The sequence below is a fragment of the Aquarana catesbeiana genome, linkage group LG04 (genome assembly GCF_042186555.1).
Source record: "Aquarana catesbeiana isolate 2022-GZ linkage group LG04, ASM4218655v1, whole genome shotgun sequence".
Classification (NCBI taxonomy): Eukaryota; Metazoa; Chordata; class Amphibia; order Anura; family Ranidae; genus Aquarana; species Aquarana catesbeiana.
Window position 1 is genome coordinate 9,539,279 of NC_133327.1, and position 14,731 is coordinate 9,554,009.

General features: G+C 51.5%; 1 protein-coding gene across 2 annotated transcripts in view; it reads left to right on the forward strand.

Moving 5' to 3' along the window:
* Window positions 1-619: 619 nt before the first annotated feature.
* Window positions 620-14,731, forward strand: part of EIF2B4 (eukaryotic translation initiation factor 2B subunit delta) — a 45,987-nt gene continuing 31,875 nt past the window's right edge. The window contains exons 1-4 of one of the 2 annotated variants that reach the window (XM_073624818.1): window positions 620-853; window positions 2,297-2,337; window positions 9,609-9,744; window positions 9,991-10,215. In XM_073624818.1, the coding sequence (XP_073480919.1) occupies window positions 832-853; window positions 2,297-2,337; window positions 9,609-9,744; window positions 9,991-10,215 (424 nt within the window). In that variant the 5' untranslated portion in view covers window positions 620-831. The remainder of the gene's footprint in view (window positions 854-2,296; window positions 2,338-9,608; window positions 9,745-9,990; window positions 10,216-14,731) is intronic. The other variant, XM_073624819.1, reaches the window with a different exon arrangement.

Consider the following 14,731-nt stretch of genomic DNA (forward strand, 5'->3'; position numbering starts at 1 on the left):
GCTTCGTCCGCTCTTGTTCCATCTCCGCCCACACTGTCATATTAGCCCCGCCCACTCTACCAGCCCAGCCACACTGTCATATCAGCTCCTCCTACTCAGGTACCAGCTCCGCCCACTCTGATACCAGCCCAGCCACACTGTCATATCAGCTCCTCCTACTCGGATGCCAGCTCCGCCCACTCTGATACCAGCCCAGCCACACTTTATTCCGGCTCCGCCCACTTCGATATCAGCACCGCCCGCCCATATACTAGCCCCGCCTACTCTGATATCAGCTCCCCGCCCGCCCATATATTAGCCCCGCCTACTCTGATATCAGCTCCCCGCCCGTCCATATATTAGCTCCCTCCGTTCTGGTTCCATCTCCGCCCACACTGTCACATTAGCCCCGCCCACTCTGATACCAGCCAGGGGTGTTCTATCGATATGTGCCCGCCGCAAAACACCGGCCACACTGTCTATCCAGCTCCGCTCACTCTGATACTAGCCCCCGCCCACACTGATACCAGACCCGCCCGTTGTCATAGCCCCGCCCACTGTGATTCCAGCTCAGCCACACTGCCCTACTCGCTCCGCCCGCTCTAATACTCCGCTGTGAGACCTTCTATATAGCAAGATTGATCGGGGACTGTATTCTGTAATTCCATTGAAAGCGATAGGATCATATCCCCGCCCCCTTCCCTCAGTCTCCGCCCCCCACCCGGTCGTGTCGCTGTTTGGTGACGTGTTGTTATCACTCGGCCATGTGACCCGTCACGTGATCTCCACTTCCGCCTCTGTCCTCGTGGTCGCACAGTGACAGGCCGGTGAGGAGGAGGAGCCAACAGGAAGATGGAGGGACCCGATCCTCCGGGTGAGAAGAGGGGGGATTACCGGGGTGTGTGTGTGTCCTGTATACCGACATGTGTCATCTCTTCCTCATTATATATACTGTATATATATATATATATATACACACACACATGGCATTCCTCTGATGTCATACCTGACATAAGGAGTCATCTAGTGTGAAATATGAACTGTCTGTGTCCCCCCTGTACAGTGTGTGTGTGTGTATATATCTCTATATCTATCTATCAGGGGGGAGTCCTGTGTGCTCTCCTATGAGGAACACACTAAAAGGAATGGAATGTCCATAGAGAATAGACTGATGTGAATGTACAATGTATATGTAAATTGACATCCCTATACAAGTACCTGTAATAAATAATATTGGAAACAAAATATTTCAATTAGTGACAGAATCTTTATCAAACCTGATGGTAGATACACACAGGCTGACATCGGGCCGCTATTGGTCAGTTCACCAGAAAGTGTCCATCATTGGGCCGTGTGTAGGATAGACAGTCTCACCTCCACCTTCTGTCACATCGTCCAATGGCTGTGTGTTCTATGGGGAGGGGGTCCTCAGTCAGGACACAATAGCACGGGGGGGGGGGGGCGCGGGAGGAGATGGCCGCACTGACATCACTTACTACAACCACTTTCACCTCTCAGGTGTTTTTTCATTCAGCCCACTGGGTTGGGGTAAAAAAAAAAAAAAAACCTTCCAGTGTGTACCCGGCTGTATGGTGGTGTCCTGTCATTGGATGTCATATTAGGGGGGTGTAGTGTCTATCCTGTCATTGGATGTCATATTAGGGGGGTGTAGTGTCTATCCTGTCATTGGATGTCATATTAGGGGGGTGTAGTGTCTATCCTGTCATTGGATGTCATATTAGGGGGGTGTAGTGTCTATCCTGTCATTGGATGTCATATTAGGGGGGTGTAGTGTATGTACTGTCATTGGATGTCATATTAGGGGGGTGTAGTGTATGTACTGTCATTGGATGTCATATTAGGGGGGTGTAGTGTCTGTCCTGTCATTGGATGTCATATTAGGGTGGGGTGTAGTGTCTGTCCTGTCATTGGATGTCATATTAGGGTGGGGTGTAGTGTCTGTCCTGTCATTGGATGTCATATTAGGGTGGGGTGTAGTGTCTGTCCTGTCATTGGATGTCATATTAGGGTGGGGTGTAGTGTCTGTCCTGTCATTGGATGTCATATTAGGGTGGGGTGTAGTGTCTGTCCTGTCATTGGATGTCATATTAGGGTGGGGTGTAGTGTCTGTCCTGTCATTGGATGTCATATTAGGGTGGGGTGTAGTGTCTGTCCTGTCATTGGATGTCATATTAGGGGGGGTGTTGTGTCTGTACGGTCATTGGATGTCATATTAGGGGGGTGTAGTGTCTGTCCTGTCATATCCAGGTGGAGTTTGTGTCTATGATGAAATAATTATGTTCTCCTCTCTTCCCAGGTGGGGGGAAAAACAAGATGGTGGAGTCTCACCTGGTCAAGGTACTGTATTGTGTGTGTGTGTGTGTCACTCCCCCCAGCCTGGGGCCATCATGCATCTGTACACAATGAGGGTCATAATAACAGCAGGGAGCCGGGTTCTCACAGCAAGGAGCAATGGGGAGGGTACACCTGACAGAAGAGAGGTACACCAGGGGAAAGAGGTACACCTGATAGAAGAGAGGTACAGCTGGGAGAGGAAGGGTACACCTAAGGGATGGGGGTACACCTGATGGAAGAAAGGTATGCTAAGGGATGGGGGTACACCTGATGGAAGAAAGGTATGCTAAGGGATGGGGGTACACCTGATGGAAGAAAGGTATGCTAAGGGATGGGGGTACACCTGATGGAAGAAAGGTATGCTAAGGGATGGGGGTACACCTGATGGAAGAAAGGTATGCTAAGGGATGGGGGTACACCTGATGGAAGAAAGGTATGCTAAGGGATGGGGGTACACCTGATGGAAGAAAGGTATGCTAAGGGATGGGGGTACACCTGATGGAAGAAAGGTATGCTAAGGGATGGGGGTACACCTGATGGAAGAAAGGTATGCTAAGGAAAAGGGGTACACCTGATGGAAGAAAGGTACACCTGGTGGATAGGGGTACACCTTATGGAAGAAAAGTACACCGGGGAAAGGTACACCTGGGGAATGGGGATACACCTGATGGAAGAAAGGTACACCAGGGGGAGGAAGGGTACACCTAGTGGATGGGGGTGCACCTGGGGGATGGGGGTACACTTGACAGATGAAGGGTACATCTGGGAGGCGTGCACCTGATGGTGGGGGGGATACACTTGGGGGAGAAAGGGTATCCTTGATGAAGGGGGGGCAGTTGGGGGAGGAAGGGTACGCCTGGAGAATGGTGGTACACCTAGGTGGGAGGAAGAGTACACATGATGGAGGGGGGTACACCGGGGCCAGGGGTACATACATAGAGGGGAGTTGGGGATGTCATGTACACACACAGGGGTGCCAGCGATGAGAGATGTCTCTGGTGGTGTCTGTGATGAGGACACTGAGTGAGGGTGTCTGTGGTGGTGCCTATGATGGGTACTCTCATGAGTGGGGGTATCTCTGGTGGTGTCTGTGATGAGGACTTTAATCATTGAGGGTGTCTGTAATGAGGACTCTGATGAGCGGGGGTGTCTGGTGTCTATGTTGAGGACTCTGATGAGCGGGGGTGTCTGGTGGCTGTGATGGGGATTCTCATGAATGAGGGTGTCTTTAGTTATAAAAAATAAGAAGTGCAGTGCAATAAAACACAGTCCAATATGCTGGTGAACTACAAGTCCCAGAAAGATGAGAAGATGACTCCACCGGTGAAGATCAGCAATATCAAATGAATGGTGACAGACCCTCCACCTTCAATCTAAGTTCTCCGCTCACCTCGGAGCATGGACCCCTGAGCTAACAGGTAGTCATGCAAGCAGGTCCCACACCAAAGGTAGACAGCAAAAACAGGTCAGTTTAATCTCCAGATTGATAACATCAGTGGGGGCATCAAACCGTATATAGATAAAAAAGAGGAGAGATCGAAGTGCTCGCTGTGCAACCAATTAAAATGTATTGAGGTCCAACACGGACTACTCACATGAATAAGAACAAATACAGGCATATGGCACAACAGTGTGCCGAGTGTTTCCAAAGGATGGCAGCGGGTGACGTCATCCGCGCGTGGCTTCTCCCCCGTACGCGTTGTGGTCCTCGGAACTTCCTCAGCAGGGCGGGGCCACATCGCCACCCAGCAGCTTATTTAAAGTACTCCGTTGTCATGCCAAAGGACAACACATACGAGCGCCGATAAACGAGGCTTAAACATAGATTACCGTAACTGCCGATCATGTGCTCCAAGCATCAGAATAGGCTCTCGTAAAGGTCTTATATACAAAATATACACAAAAAGACATAAACTATGTAAAAAAAAAAAAAAAAAAACCTATAAAGGAAAATAGTGCTTGTAAATTCATTCACAGCCAGACCGCTGCCCCCTAGTGGGTGATCGGCATATCTAACCTGGCTAATCTCATAGATAGATAGATAGATAGATATATATATATATATATATATATATATATATATATATATATATATATATATATATATATATATATATATATATATATATATATATTATACCATGTATACTCGAGTATAAGCCGAGTTTTTCAGCACAGTTTTTTGTGCTTAAAGTGCCCCCCTCGACTTATACTGGAGTCACTGCGATCTGCATACCTGATCAGCCCGTGTGTAATGCTCAGATGGCAGCCGACCAGTGTACAAAAGCCGTGCTTCCTCCTTGTCGGTGATAGGGGAACACTCCTTTTATCAGCAGTGAGTCAGTGTTCCGCTTATCACGGACGTCCTCTCGTCCTCATCCCACAGACGAGGATGTCCATGATAGGCGGAACACTGAACAATGACTGCTGGGAAACTGAGTGTTCCGCCTATCACGGACGAGGAGGAGGCGCGGCTTTTGTACACTGGAATGGCCGTCGTCTGACTGCATGACACGGGCTGATCAGGTAGGCGGATCAGCACAGGGAAGGCATGCAATGCACACAGAGGAGGCTGCAGTGGACACAGGGAGGTATGCAGCTGCAAATGGGCATTGTTGACCCTCTTTTTTCCACTTACAGTAGATGCGCATTTCTCACCCTCGACTTATACTCGAGTCAATACGTTTTCCCAGTTTTTTGTGGTAAAATTAGGTGCCTCGGCTTATATTCGGATCGACTTATACTCGAATATATACGGTATATAGATAGATAGATATATATATATGTACACACACACACACACAGTGGGGATCGAAAGTTTGGGCACCCCAGGTAAAAATGTGTATTAATGTGCATAACGAAGCCTAGGAAAGATGGAAAAATCTCCAAATGGCATCAAATTACAGATTAGACATTCTTATAATATGTCAAAAAAAAGTTAGATTTTATTTCCATCATTTACACTTTCAAAATGACAGAAAACAAAAAAATGGTGTCTGCAAAAGTTTGGGCACCCTGCAGAGTTAATATCTTGTACTGCCCCCTTTGGCAAGTATCACAGCTTGTAAACGCTTTTTGTAGCCAGCCAAGAGTCTTTCAATTCTTGTTTGAGGTATCTTTGCCCATTCTTCCTTACAAAAGTCTTCCAGTTCTTTGAAATCTCTGGGCTGTCTGTCATGCACTGCTCTTTTAAGGTCTATCCATAGATTTTCAATAATGTTGAGGTCAGGAGATTGTGAAGGCCATGGAATTTACGCCTCTTGATGTAATCCCCCGGTGGATTTTGAGGTGTGTTTAGGATCATTATCCATTTTTAGAAGCCATCCTCTCTTTAACTTCAGCTTTTTCACAGATGGCATCAAGTTACCATCCAAAATTTGCTGAAATTTTATTGAATCCATTTTTCCTTCTACTCGTGAAATGTTCCCTGTGCCACTGGCTGCAATACAACCCCAAAGTGTGATTGATCCACCCCCATGCTTAACAGTTGGACAGAGGTTCTTTTCATTAAATTCTGTGCCCTTTCTTCTCCAAACTTACCTTTGCTCATTCCGGCCAAAAAGCTCTATTTTAACCTCATCGGCCCACAGAACTTGTTTCCAAAATGCCTCAGGCTTGTCTATATGCTCATTTGCAAAGTTCAAACGCTGATTTTTGTGGTGAGGACGTAGAAGAGGGTTTCTTCTGATGACTCTTCCATGAAGACCATATTTGTACAAGTATCTCTTTATAGTGGAATAGTGTACCACAACTCCAGTGTCTGCCAGATCTTTCTGGAGGGATCGTGCAGTCAAACGTAGGTTTTGAATTGCTTTTCTCACAATCCTGCGAGCTGTTCTGTCTGATAATTTTCTTGGTCTTCCAGATCTTGCTTTAACTTCCGCTGTTCCTGATGACTGCCATTTCTTAATTACGTTCCAAACAGAGGATATTGACATCTGAAAACGCTTTGCTATCTTCTTATAGTCTCCAGCTTTGTGAGCGTCAACTATTTTCAGTTTCAGTTTTCTAGACAACTGCTTAGAAGAACCCATGGTGCTGATTGTTGGGGGGTGGTCAGATGAGTCTGGCCATTTAAAACCTTTGAGATTGACATCACCTGGTCTTCCCAGACGATGATTGAGAACAATCCATGACACTGGCAGGTCTCAGCTTTGCAAAGGGGGCAGTGCATGCTATAAATTCTGCAGGGTGCCCAAACTTTTGCGGACGCCATTTTTTTGTTTTCTGTAATTTTGAAACTGTAAATGATGGAAATAAAATCTAACTTTTTTTGACATTATAAGAATGTCTAATCTGTAATTTGATGCCATTTGGAGATTTTTCAATCTTTCCTAGGCTTCGTTATGCACATTAATACACATTTTTACCCGGGGTGCCCAAACTTTCGATATTCACTGTATGTGTGTGTGTGTGTGTGTGTGTGTGTATACATATATATAGATAGAGACATGGAGATAGATAGATAGCTATATATATATATATATATAAATATATCGATATAGATATAGATATAGATATATATATATATATATATATATATATATATATATATATATATATATATCGCTATCTATATCTATCCTCACCCAATGCCATCCTTTAACATGATCACATAACATTATAAACAATATTTAACCACCTTAATACAGGGCACTTTCACCCCCTTCCTGCCCAAGCCATTTTTCAGTTTTCAGCGCTGTCGCACTTTGAATGACAATTGCGCGGTCATGTTACACTGCACCCTAATGAAATTTTTATAATTTTTTCCCCACAAATAGAGCTTTCTTTTGGTGGTATTTGATCACCTCTGTGGTTTTTATTTATTGCGCTATAAACAAAAGAAGAGCGACAATTTTGAAAAAACACAATATTTTTTACTTTTACTTTTACTGCTATAATATCCAATTTTTTTTTTTTTTTTTTTTTTTTTAACAAATGTTTTCCTCAGTTTAGGCCGATATGTATTCTTCTACATATTTTTGGTAAAAAAAAAATCGTGATAAGCGTATATTGATTGGTTTGCGCAGAAGTTATAGCGTCTACAAAATAGGGGATAGATTTATAGCATTTTTATTTATTTATTTTTTACTAGTAATGGCGACGATCTGCGATTTTTATTGTGACTGCGATATTGCAGCGGACATATCGGACACTTTTGACACATTTTTGGGACCATTCACATTTATACAGCGGTCCGTGCTATAAAAATGCATTGATTACTGTGTAAATGTGACTGGCAGGGAAGGGGTTAACCACTAGGGGGCGATCGAGGGGTTAATGTATGACCTAGGGAGGTGATTCTAACTGTGGGGGGAGGGGGCTGACTGGGGGAGGTGACCGATCGGTGTCCCTATGTACAAGGGACACACCATCGGTCTCCTCTCCTCTCTGACAGGACGTGGATCTGTTTTTACATGCACAGATCCACGGTCCTGCTCTGTTACCCGGCAATCGCGGGTGCCTGGCGGACATCGCGGCCTCCGGGCACGTGCACTGGGTCCCGAGCGACGCAGCCCCCTAGTGGCTCGGGAGGGCGATCACGTCATATGACGTCCGCCCAGAACAAGAGAAGCCTCGTCCCGCCGTCATATGGCGGTGGCTTAGTGGTTAAAATTCATAAACATTGTAAAAAAATATTTATTTATTATTTAAAAAAATGTATTTATCAGAAATAAAATACAATTTAAATAGAAATCAACATTTAACCCTTCGGGCGTTAAAACTTTAGCCTCCACAATCCAGAATGATTCTTTTTGGCTTTGGCGGATATCATTACCCCTCCAATGTCTGTCCACCCTTTTTCAATACCCCGGAATTTTAGGAATCTAGGATCCCTGTCGTGGCATTGTCTGAAATGTTTAGAGACGCTGTGGGTCCTCAGGACCCCTTTTAATATTATTGACGTGCTCGCCAACACGAATACACTCAGGGGATGGGAAGTTCGGCCGATATATATTGGAGTTCACAACTGCTGTGGCCCCGCTGAGGAAGTTCAGATGAACGTAACGGGGGAGGAGCCACGCACGGATGACGTCACCCGCTGCCATCCTTTGGAAACACTCGGCACACTGTTGTGCCATATGCCGGTATTCGTTCTTATTCATGTGAGTAGTCCGTGTTGGACCTTAATACATTTTAATTGGTTGCACAGCGAGCACTTCGATCTCTCCTCTTTTTATCTATATACGGTTTGATGCCCCCACTGATGTTATCGATCTGGAGAAGAAGTTTAAACTGACCTGTTTTTGCTGCCTACCTTTTGTGTGGGACCTGCTTGTATGACTACCTGTTAGCTCAGGGGTCCATGCTCCGAGGTGAGCGGAGAACTTAGATTGAAGGTGGAGGGTCTGTCACCATTCATTTGATATTGCTGATCCTTCACCGGTGGAGTCATCTTCTCATCTTTCTGGGACTTGTAGTTCACCAGCATATTGGTCTGTGTTAAATTGCACTGCACTTCTTATTTTTATCATTTTGTTACGGATTTCTGTGAAAGTCTTTTAGTGTTCAGCTTGCATTCTGAGGGGGAATATTTTTGCGCTGATTGCACATTCTATTTTACATTGTATTTAGTAGACATGTGCAATTTGTTGAGTTCCGAATTAATTTTTTGACAAATTAGTTCATTTCGAAATTTCCGAATTTTTGGAATTTCCAAAATTACAAATTTTCAAGTTTTCGAAAATTTGCAGATTTGAAAATTTGCAGATTCAGAAGTTTCGGAAATTTCAGAATTAACTAATTTTAAATTGGAACATTTCGGATATTAGGAAATTCGAAATTAGGAAATTTCATAAATTTAAAAATTCTAAAATTTGGAAATGTGAAAATCCAAGAATAAGAATGAAAATTCAAAAGAATGAAAATTCGAAAACCTGAAAATCTAAAATAATACCTATAATTTAATATTTATTATTAGTTATTGGAATTTCCTTTCAAATTTGGCTGTTTGTGATCGTAACGAATACGAATTTATCCGAAGTTAAAAATTATCTGAAATAACAAATGCTGTATCTAAACGAATAGAACGTAACGATCTAATAATAAATAACGATAATAAAACCTTCGAAATTCGGGAAATCTGGAAATTGGGAAATCTGGAAACTGGGAAATTCGGAAATTTGTAAATTTGAAAATCGAAAGTCCGAATTTTCGGTTTTTCGAATTTCCGAAAAAAGCAAAAAAACGAATGCTTCGAAAACGAACACATTTTTTGTCAGTGCACATGTCTAGTCTTTAGTGATGTTTGAATTGGTGTCTTCTGTGTCCAGGGGAAAGGTCCAGAACTTTCCAAGGAGGAGAAGCTTCGCTTGCGAAAGGAGAAAAAGCACCAGAAGAAGAACAAGGAAAAGGCGACAGCAGCAGTGGAGGCCGTGGTTGTTGTGCAGGACGGGGCTGTTCAGAAAAGTATTATTTTACACTGATATTGATCTGGGTGGTAGGAAGTGTCCCGGGTCTGGGTGACCACAATGAACATTAATCACATTGTAGCTCAAAGTATAAAGGGGACATTAACACCTCTGGTAAAGTTGTCCTATAATTTATCTCCCACCACTCTGCATGCTCCCACCATCTTCACTGTGCTGCCCTGGGGCTTACATGGGCATTCTGGGTGTATGTGTGTTTTCCTGACCAGGTTATTTTGTCTTCCAGCTGAGGTACAGTTGCCCATCACAGCACCAGTCCCTCCAGTACCACCAACTGCTGCTGGCCCAACGCCCGAGGCACCACCTGCAGGAAAAAGCAAGGCTGAGCTGAGGGCGGAGAGACGAGCCAAGCAAGAAGCCGAACGGGCACAGAAACAGAGCAAGAAGACTGAGCAGGGTGGGGGGCCTGCACCAACCAAACCCAAGAGCCAGCCCTCGGAAAGCCAGACAGGTGAGATGGGGGAGAGAAGGAAAAGCGGGGGGGACAAGCGGCGGGAAAGAAGAGTGGGGACAGGCAGGGAGGAAGGCAGAAAGAGAGTGGGGACAAATGATGAAGAGGAGGAGCTTGAGAAAGAAGAGTGGTGATGAACAGTGGAGATAAGGAATAGCGGAGAGAGAGGAGTGAGAGCGGGGGCAGGCCGGGTGAGAAAAAAGATTGAAAGGAGAAACGAAAGAGCAGGGAAGAGTGTGGGCAGGTGCAGAGAGAAGAGGAAGAGCAGTGGTAGACTGAGAAGAAGAGTGACGGTAAGAGTAGGAGTAGATGGGGGAGAGAATGGGCAGTGGGGGGGGGGAGTGTAGGCAGGTGTGAGGAGGGGATGGAAGAGCAGAGGGCAGACGTTGGAGAGAAGGAAGAGCAGGGGGAGAAAAGTAAGAGCAAGGGGCAGACGGGGGGAGCGAAGGAAGAGCAAGGGGCAGACTGGGGGAAGCGAAGGAAGAGCAAGGGGCAGACGGGGGGGAGCGAAGGAAGAGCAAGGGGCAGACGGGGGGGAGCGAAGGAAGAGCAAGGGGCAGACGGGGGGAGCGAAGGAAGAGCAAGGGGCAGACGGGGGGGAGCGAAGGAAGAGCAAGGGGCAGACGGGGGGGAGCGAAGGAAGAGCAAGGGGCAGACGGGGGGGGAGCGAAGGAAGAGCAAGGGGCAGACGGGGGGGGAGCGAAGGAAGAGCAAGGGGCAGACGGGGGGGAGCGAAGGAAGAGCAAGGGGCAGACGGGGGGGAGCGAAGGAAGAGCAAGGGGCAGACGGGGGGGAGAGAAGGAAGAGCAAGGGGCAGACGGGGGGGAGAGAAGGAAGAGCAAGGGGCAGACGGGGGGGGGGGGGAGAGAGAAGGAAGAGCAAGGGGCAGACGGGGGGGGGGAGAGAAGGAAGAGCAAGGGGCAGACGGGGGGGGGAGAGAAGGAAGAGCAAGGGGCAGACGGGGGGGAGAGAAGGAAGAGCAAGGGGCAGACGGGGGGGAGAGAAGGAAGAGCAAGGGGCAGACGGGGGGGAGAGAAGGAAGAGCAAGGGGCAGACGGGGGGGGGGGAGAAGGAAGAGCAAGGGGCAGACGGGGGGGGGGAGAAGGAAGAGCAAGGGGCAGACGGGGGGGGAGAAGGAAGAGCAAGGGGCAGGACGGGGGGGAGAAGGAAGAGCAAGGGGCAGACGGGGGGGGAGAAGGAAGAGCAAGGGGCAGACGGGGGGGGAGAGAAGGAAGAGCAAGGGGCAGACGGGGGGGGAGAGAAGGAAGAGCAAGGGGCAGACGGGGGGGGAAGAAGGAAGAGCAAGGGGCAGACGGGGGGGAGCGAAGGAAGAGCAAGGGGCAGACGGGGGGGAGCGAAGGAAGAGCAAGGGGCAGACGGGGGGGGAGCGAAGGAAGAGCAAGGGGCAGACGGGGGGGAGCGAAGGAAGAGCAAGGGGCAGACGGGGGGGAGCGAAGGAAGAGCAAGGGGCAGACGGGGGGGAGCGAAGGAAGAGCAAGGGGCAGACGGGGGGGAGCGAAGGAAGAGCAAGGGGCAGACGGGGGGGAGCGAAGGAAGAGCAAGGGGCAGACGGGGGGGAGCGAAGGAAGAGCAAGGGGCAGACGGGGGGGAGCGAAGGAAGAGCAAGGGGCAGACGGGGGGGAGCGAAGGAAGAGCAAGGGGCAGACGGGGGGGAGCGAAGGAAGAGCAAGGGGCAGACGGGGGGGAGCGAAGGAAGAGCAAGGGGCAGACGGGGGGGAGCGAAGGAAGAGCAAGGGGCAGACGGGGGGGAGCGAAGGAAGAGCAAGGGGCAGACGGGGGGGAGCGAAGGAAGAGCAAGGGGCAGACGGGGGGGAGCGAAGGAAGAGCAAGGGGCAGACGGGGGGGAGCGAAGGAAGAGCAAGGGGCAGACGGGGGGGAGCGAAGGAAGAGCAAGGGGCAGACGGGGGGGAGCGAAGGAAGAGCAAGGGGCAGACGGGGGGGAGCGAAGGAAGAGCAAGGGGCAGACGGGGGGGAGCGAAGGAAGAGCAAGGGGCAGACGGGGGGGAGCGAAGGAAGAGCAAGGGGCAGACGGGGGGGAGCGAAGGAAGAGCAAGGGGCAGACGGGGGGGAGCGAAGGAAGAGCAAGGGGCAGACGGGGGGGGGGGGGAGAGAAGGAAGAGCAAGGGGCAGACGGGGGGGGGGGGGAGAGAAGGAAGAGCAAGGGGCAGACGGGGGGGGAGAGAAGGAAGAGCAAGGGGCAGACGGGGGGGGAGAGAAGGAAGAGCAAGGGGCAGACGGGGGGGGGGGAGAGAAGGAAGAGCAAGGGGCAGACGGGGGGGGGGGAGAGAAGGAAGAGCAAGGGGCAGACGGGGGGGGGAGAGAAGGAAGAGCAAGGGGCAGACGGGGGGGGGAGAGAAGGAAGAGCAAGGGGCAGACGGGGGGGGAGAGAAGGAAGAGCAAGGGGCAGACGGGGGGGGAGAGAAGGAAGAGCAAGGGGCAGACGGGGGGGGAGAGAAGGAAGAGCAAGGGGCAGACGGGGGGGGGGGGGAAGGAAGAGCAAGGGGCAGACGGGGGGGGGGGGAGAAGGAAGAGCAAGGGGCAGACGGGGGGGGGAGAAGGAAGAGCAAGGGGCAGACGGGGGGGGAGAAGGAAGAGCAAGGGGCAGACGGGGGGGAGAGAAGGAAGAGCAAGGGGCAGACGGGGGGGAGAGAGAAGGAAGAGCAAGGGGCAGACGGGGGGGGAGAGAAGGAAGAGCAAGGGGCAGACGGGGGGGGGGGAGAGAAGGAAGAGCAAGGGGCAGACGGGGGGGGGGGGGAGAGAAGGAAGAGCAAGGGGCAGACGGGGGGGGAGAGAAGGAAGAGCAAGGGGCAGACGGGGGGGAGAGAAGGAAGAGCAAGGGGCAGACGGGGGGGGAGAGAAGGAAGAGCAAGGGGCAGACGGGGGGGGAGAGAAGGAAGAGCAAGGGGCAGACGGGGGGGGAGAGAAGGAAGAGCAAGGGGCAGACGGGGGGGGGGAGAGAATGAAGAGCAAGGGGCAGACGGGGGGGGGGGGGAGAAGGAAGAGCAGGGGGCAGACGGGGGGGGGGGGGGAGAAGGAAGAGCAAGGGACAGACGGGGGGGGGGGAGAGAAGGAAGAGCAAGGGGCAGACGGGGGGGGGGAGAGAAGGAAGAGCAAGGGGCAGACGGGGGGGGAGAGAAGGAAGAGCAAGGGGCAGACGGGGGGGGAGCGAAGGAAGAGCAAGGGGCAGACGGGGGGGAGCGAAGGAAGAGCAAGGGGCAGACGGGGGGGAGCGAAGGAAGAGCAAGGGGCAGACGGGGGGGAGCGAAGGAAGAGCAAGGGGCAGACGGGGGGGGAGCGAAGGAAGAGCAAGGGGCAGACGGGGGGGAGCGAAGGAAGAGCAAGGGGCAGACGGGGGGGAGCGAAGGAAGAGCAAGGGGCAGACGGGGGGGAGCGAAGGAAGAGCAAGGGGCAGACGGGGGGGAGCGAAGGAAGAGCAAGGGGCAGACGGGGGGGAGCGAAGGAAGAGCAAGGGGCAGACGGGGGGGAGCGAAGGAAGAGCAAGGGGCAGACGGGGGGGAGCGAAGGAAGAGCAAGGGGCAGACGGGGGGGAGCGAAGGAAGAGCAAGGGGCAGACGGGGGGGAGCGAAGGAAGAGCAAGGGGCAGACGGGGGGGAGCGAAGGAAGAGCAAGGGGCAGACGGGGGGGGAGCGAAGGAAGAGCAAGGGGCAGACGGGGGGGAGCGAAGGAAGAGCAAGGGGCAGACGGGGGGGAGCGAAGGAAGAGCAAGGGGCAGACGGGGGGGAGCGAAGGAAGAGCAAGGGGCAGACGGGGGGGAGCGAAGGAAGAGCAAGGGGCAGACGGGGGGGAGCGAAGGAAGAGCAAGGGGCAGACGGGGGGGAGCGAAGGAAGAGCAAGGGGCAGACGGGGGGGAGCGAAGGAAGAGCAAGGGGCAGACGGGGGGGAGCGAAGGAAGAGCAAGGGGCAGACGGGGGGGAGCGAAGGAAGAGCAAGGGGCAGACGGGGGGGAGCGAAGGAAGAGCAAGGGGCAGACGGGGGGGAGCGAAGGAAGAGCAAGGGGCAGACGGGGGGGAGCGAAGGAAGAGCAAGGGGCAGACGGGGGGGAGCGAAGGAAGAGCAAGGGGCAGACGGGGGGGAGCGAAGTAAGAGCAAGGGGCAGACGGGGGGGAGCGAAGGAAGAGCAAGGGGCAGACGGGGGGGGAGCGAAGGAAGAGCAAGGGGCAGACGGGGGGGAGCGAAGGAAGAGCAAGGGGCAGACGGGGGGGAGCGAAGGAAGAGCAAGGGGCAGACGGGGGGGAGCGAAGGAAGAGCAAGGGGCAGACGGGGGGGAGCGAAGGAAGAGCAAGGGGCAGACGGGGGGGAGCGAAGGAAGAGCAAGGGGCAGACGGGGGGGGGGGGAGAGAAGGAAGAGCAAGGGGCAGACGGGGGGGGGGGAGAGAAGGAAGAGCAAGGGGCAGACGGGGGGGGAGAGAAGGAAGAGCAAGGGGCAGACGGGGGGGGGAGAGAAGGAAGAGCAAGGGGCAGACGGGGGGGGGAG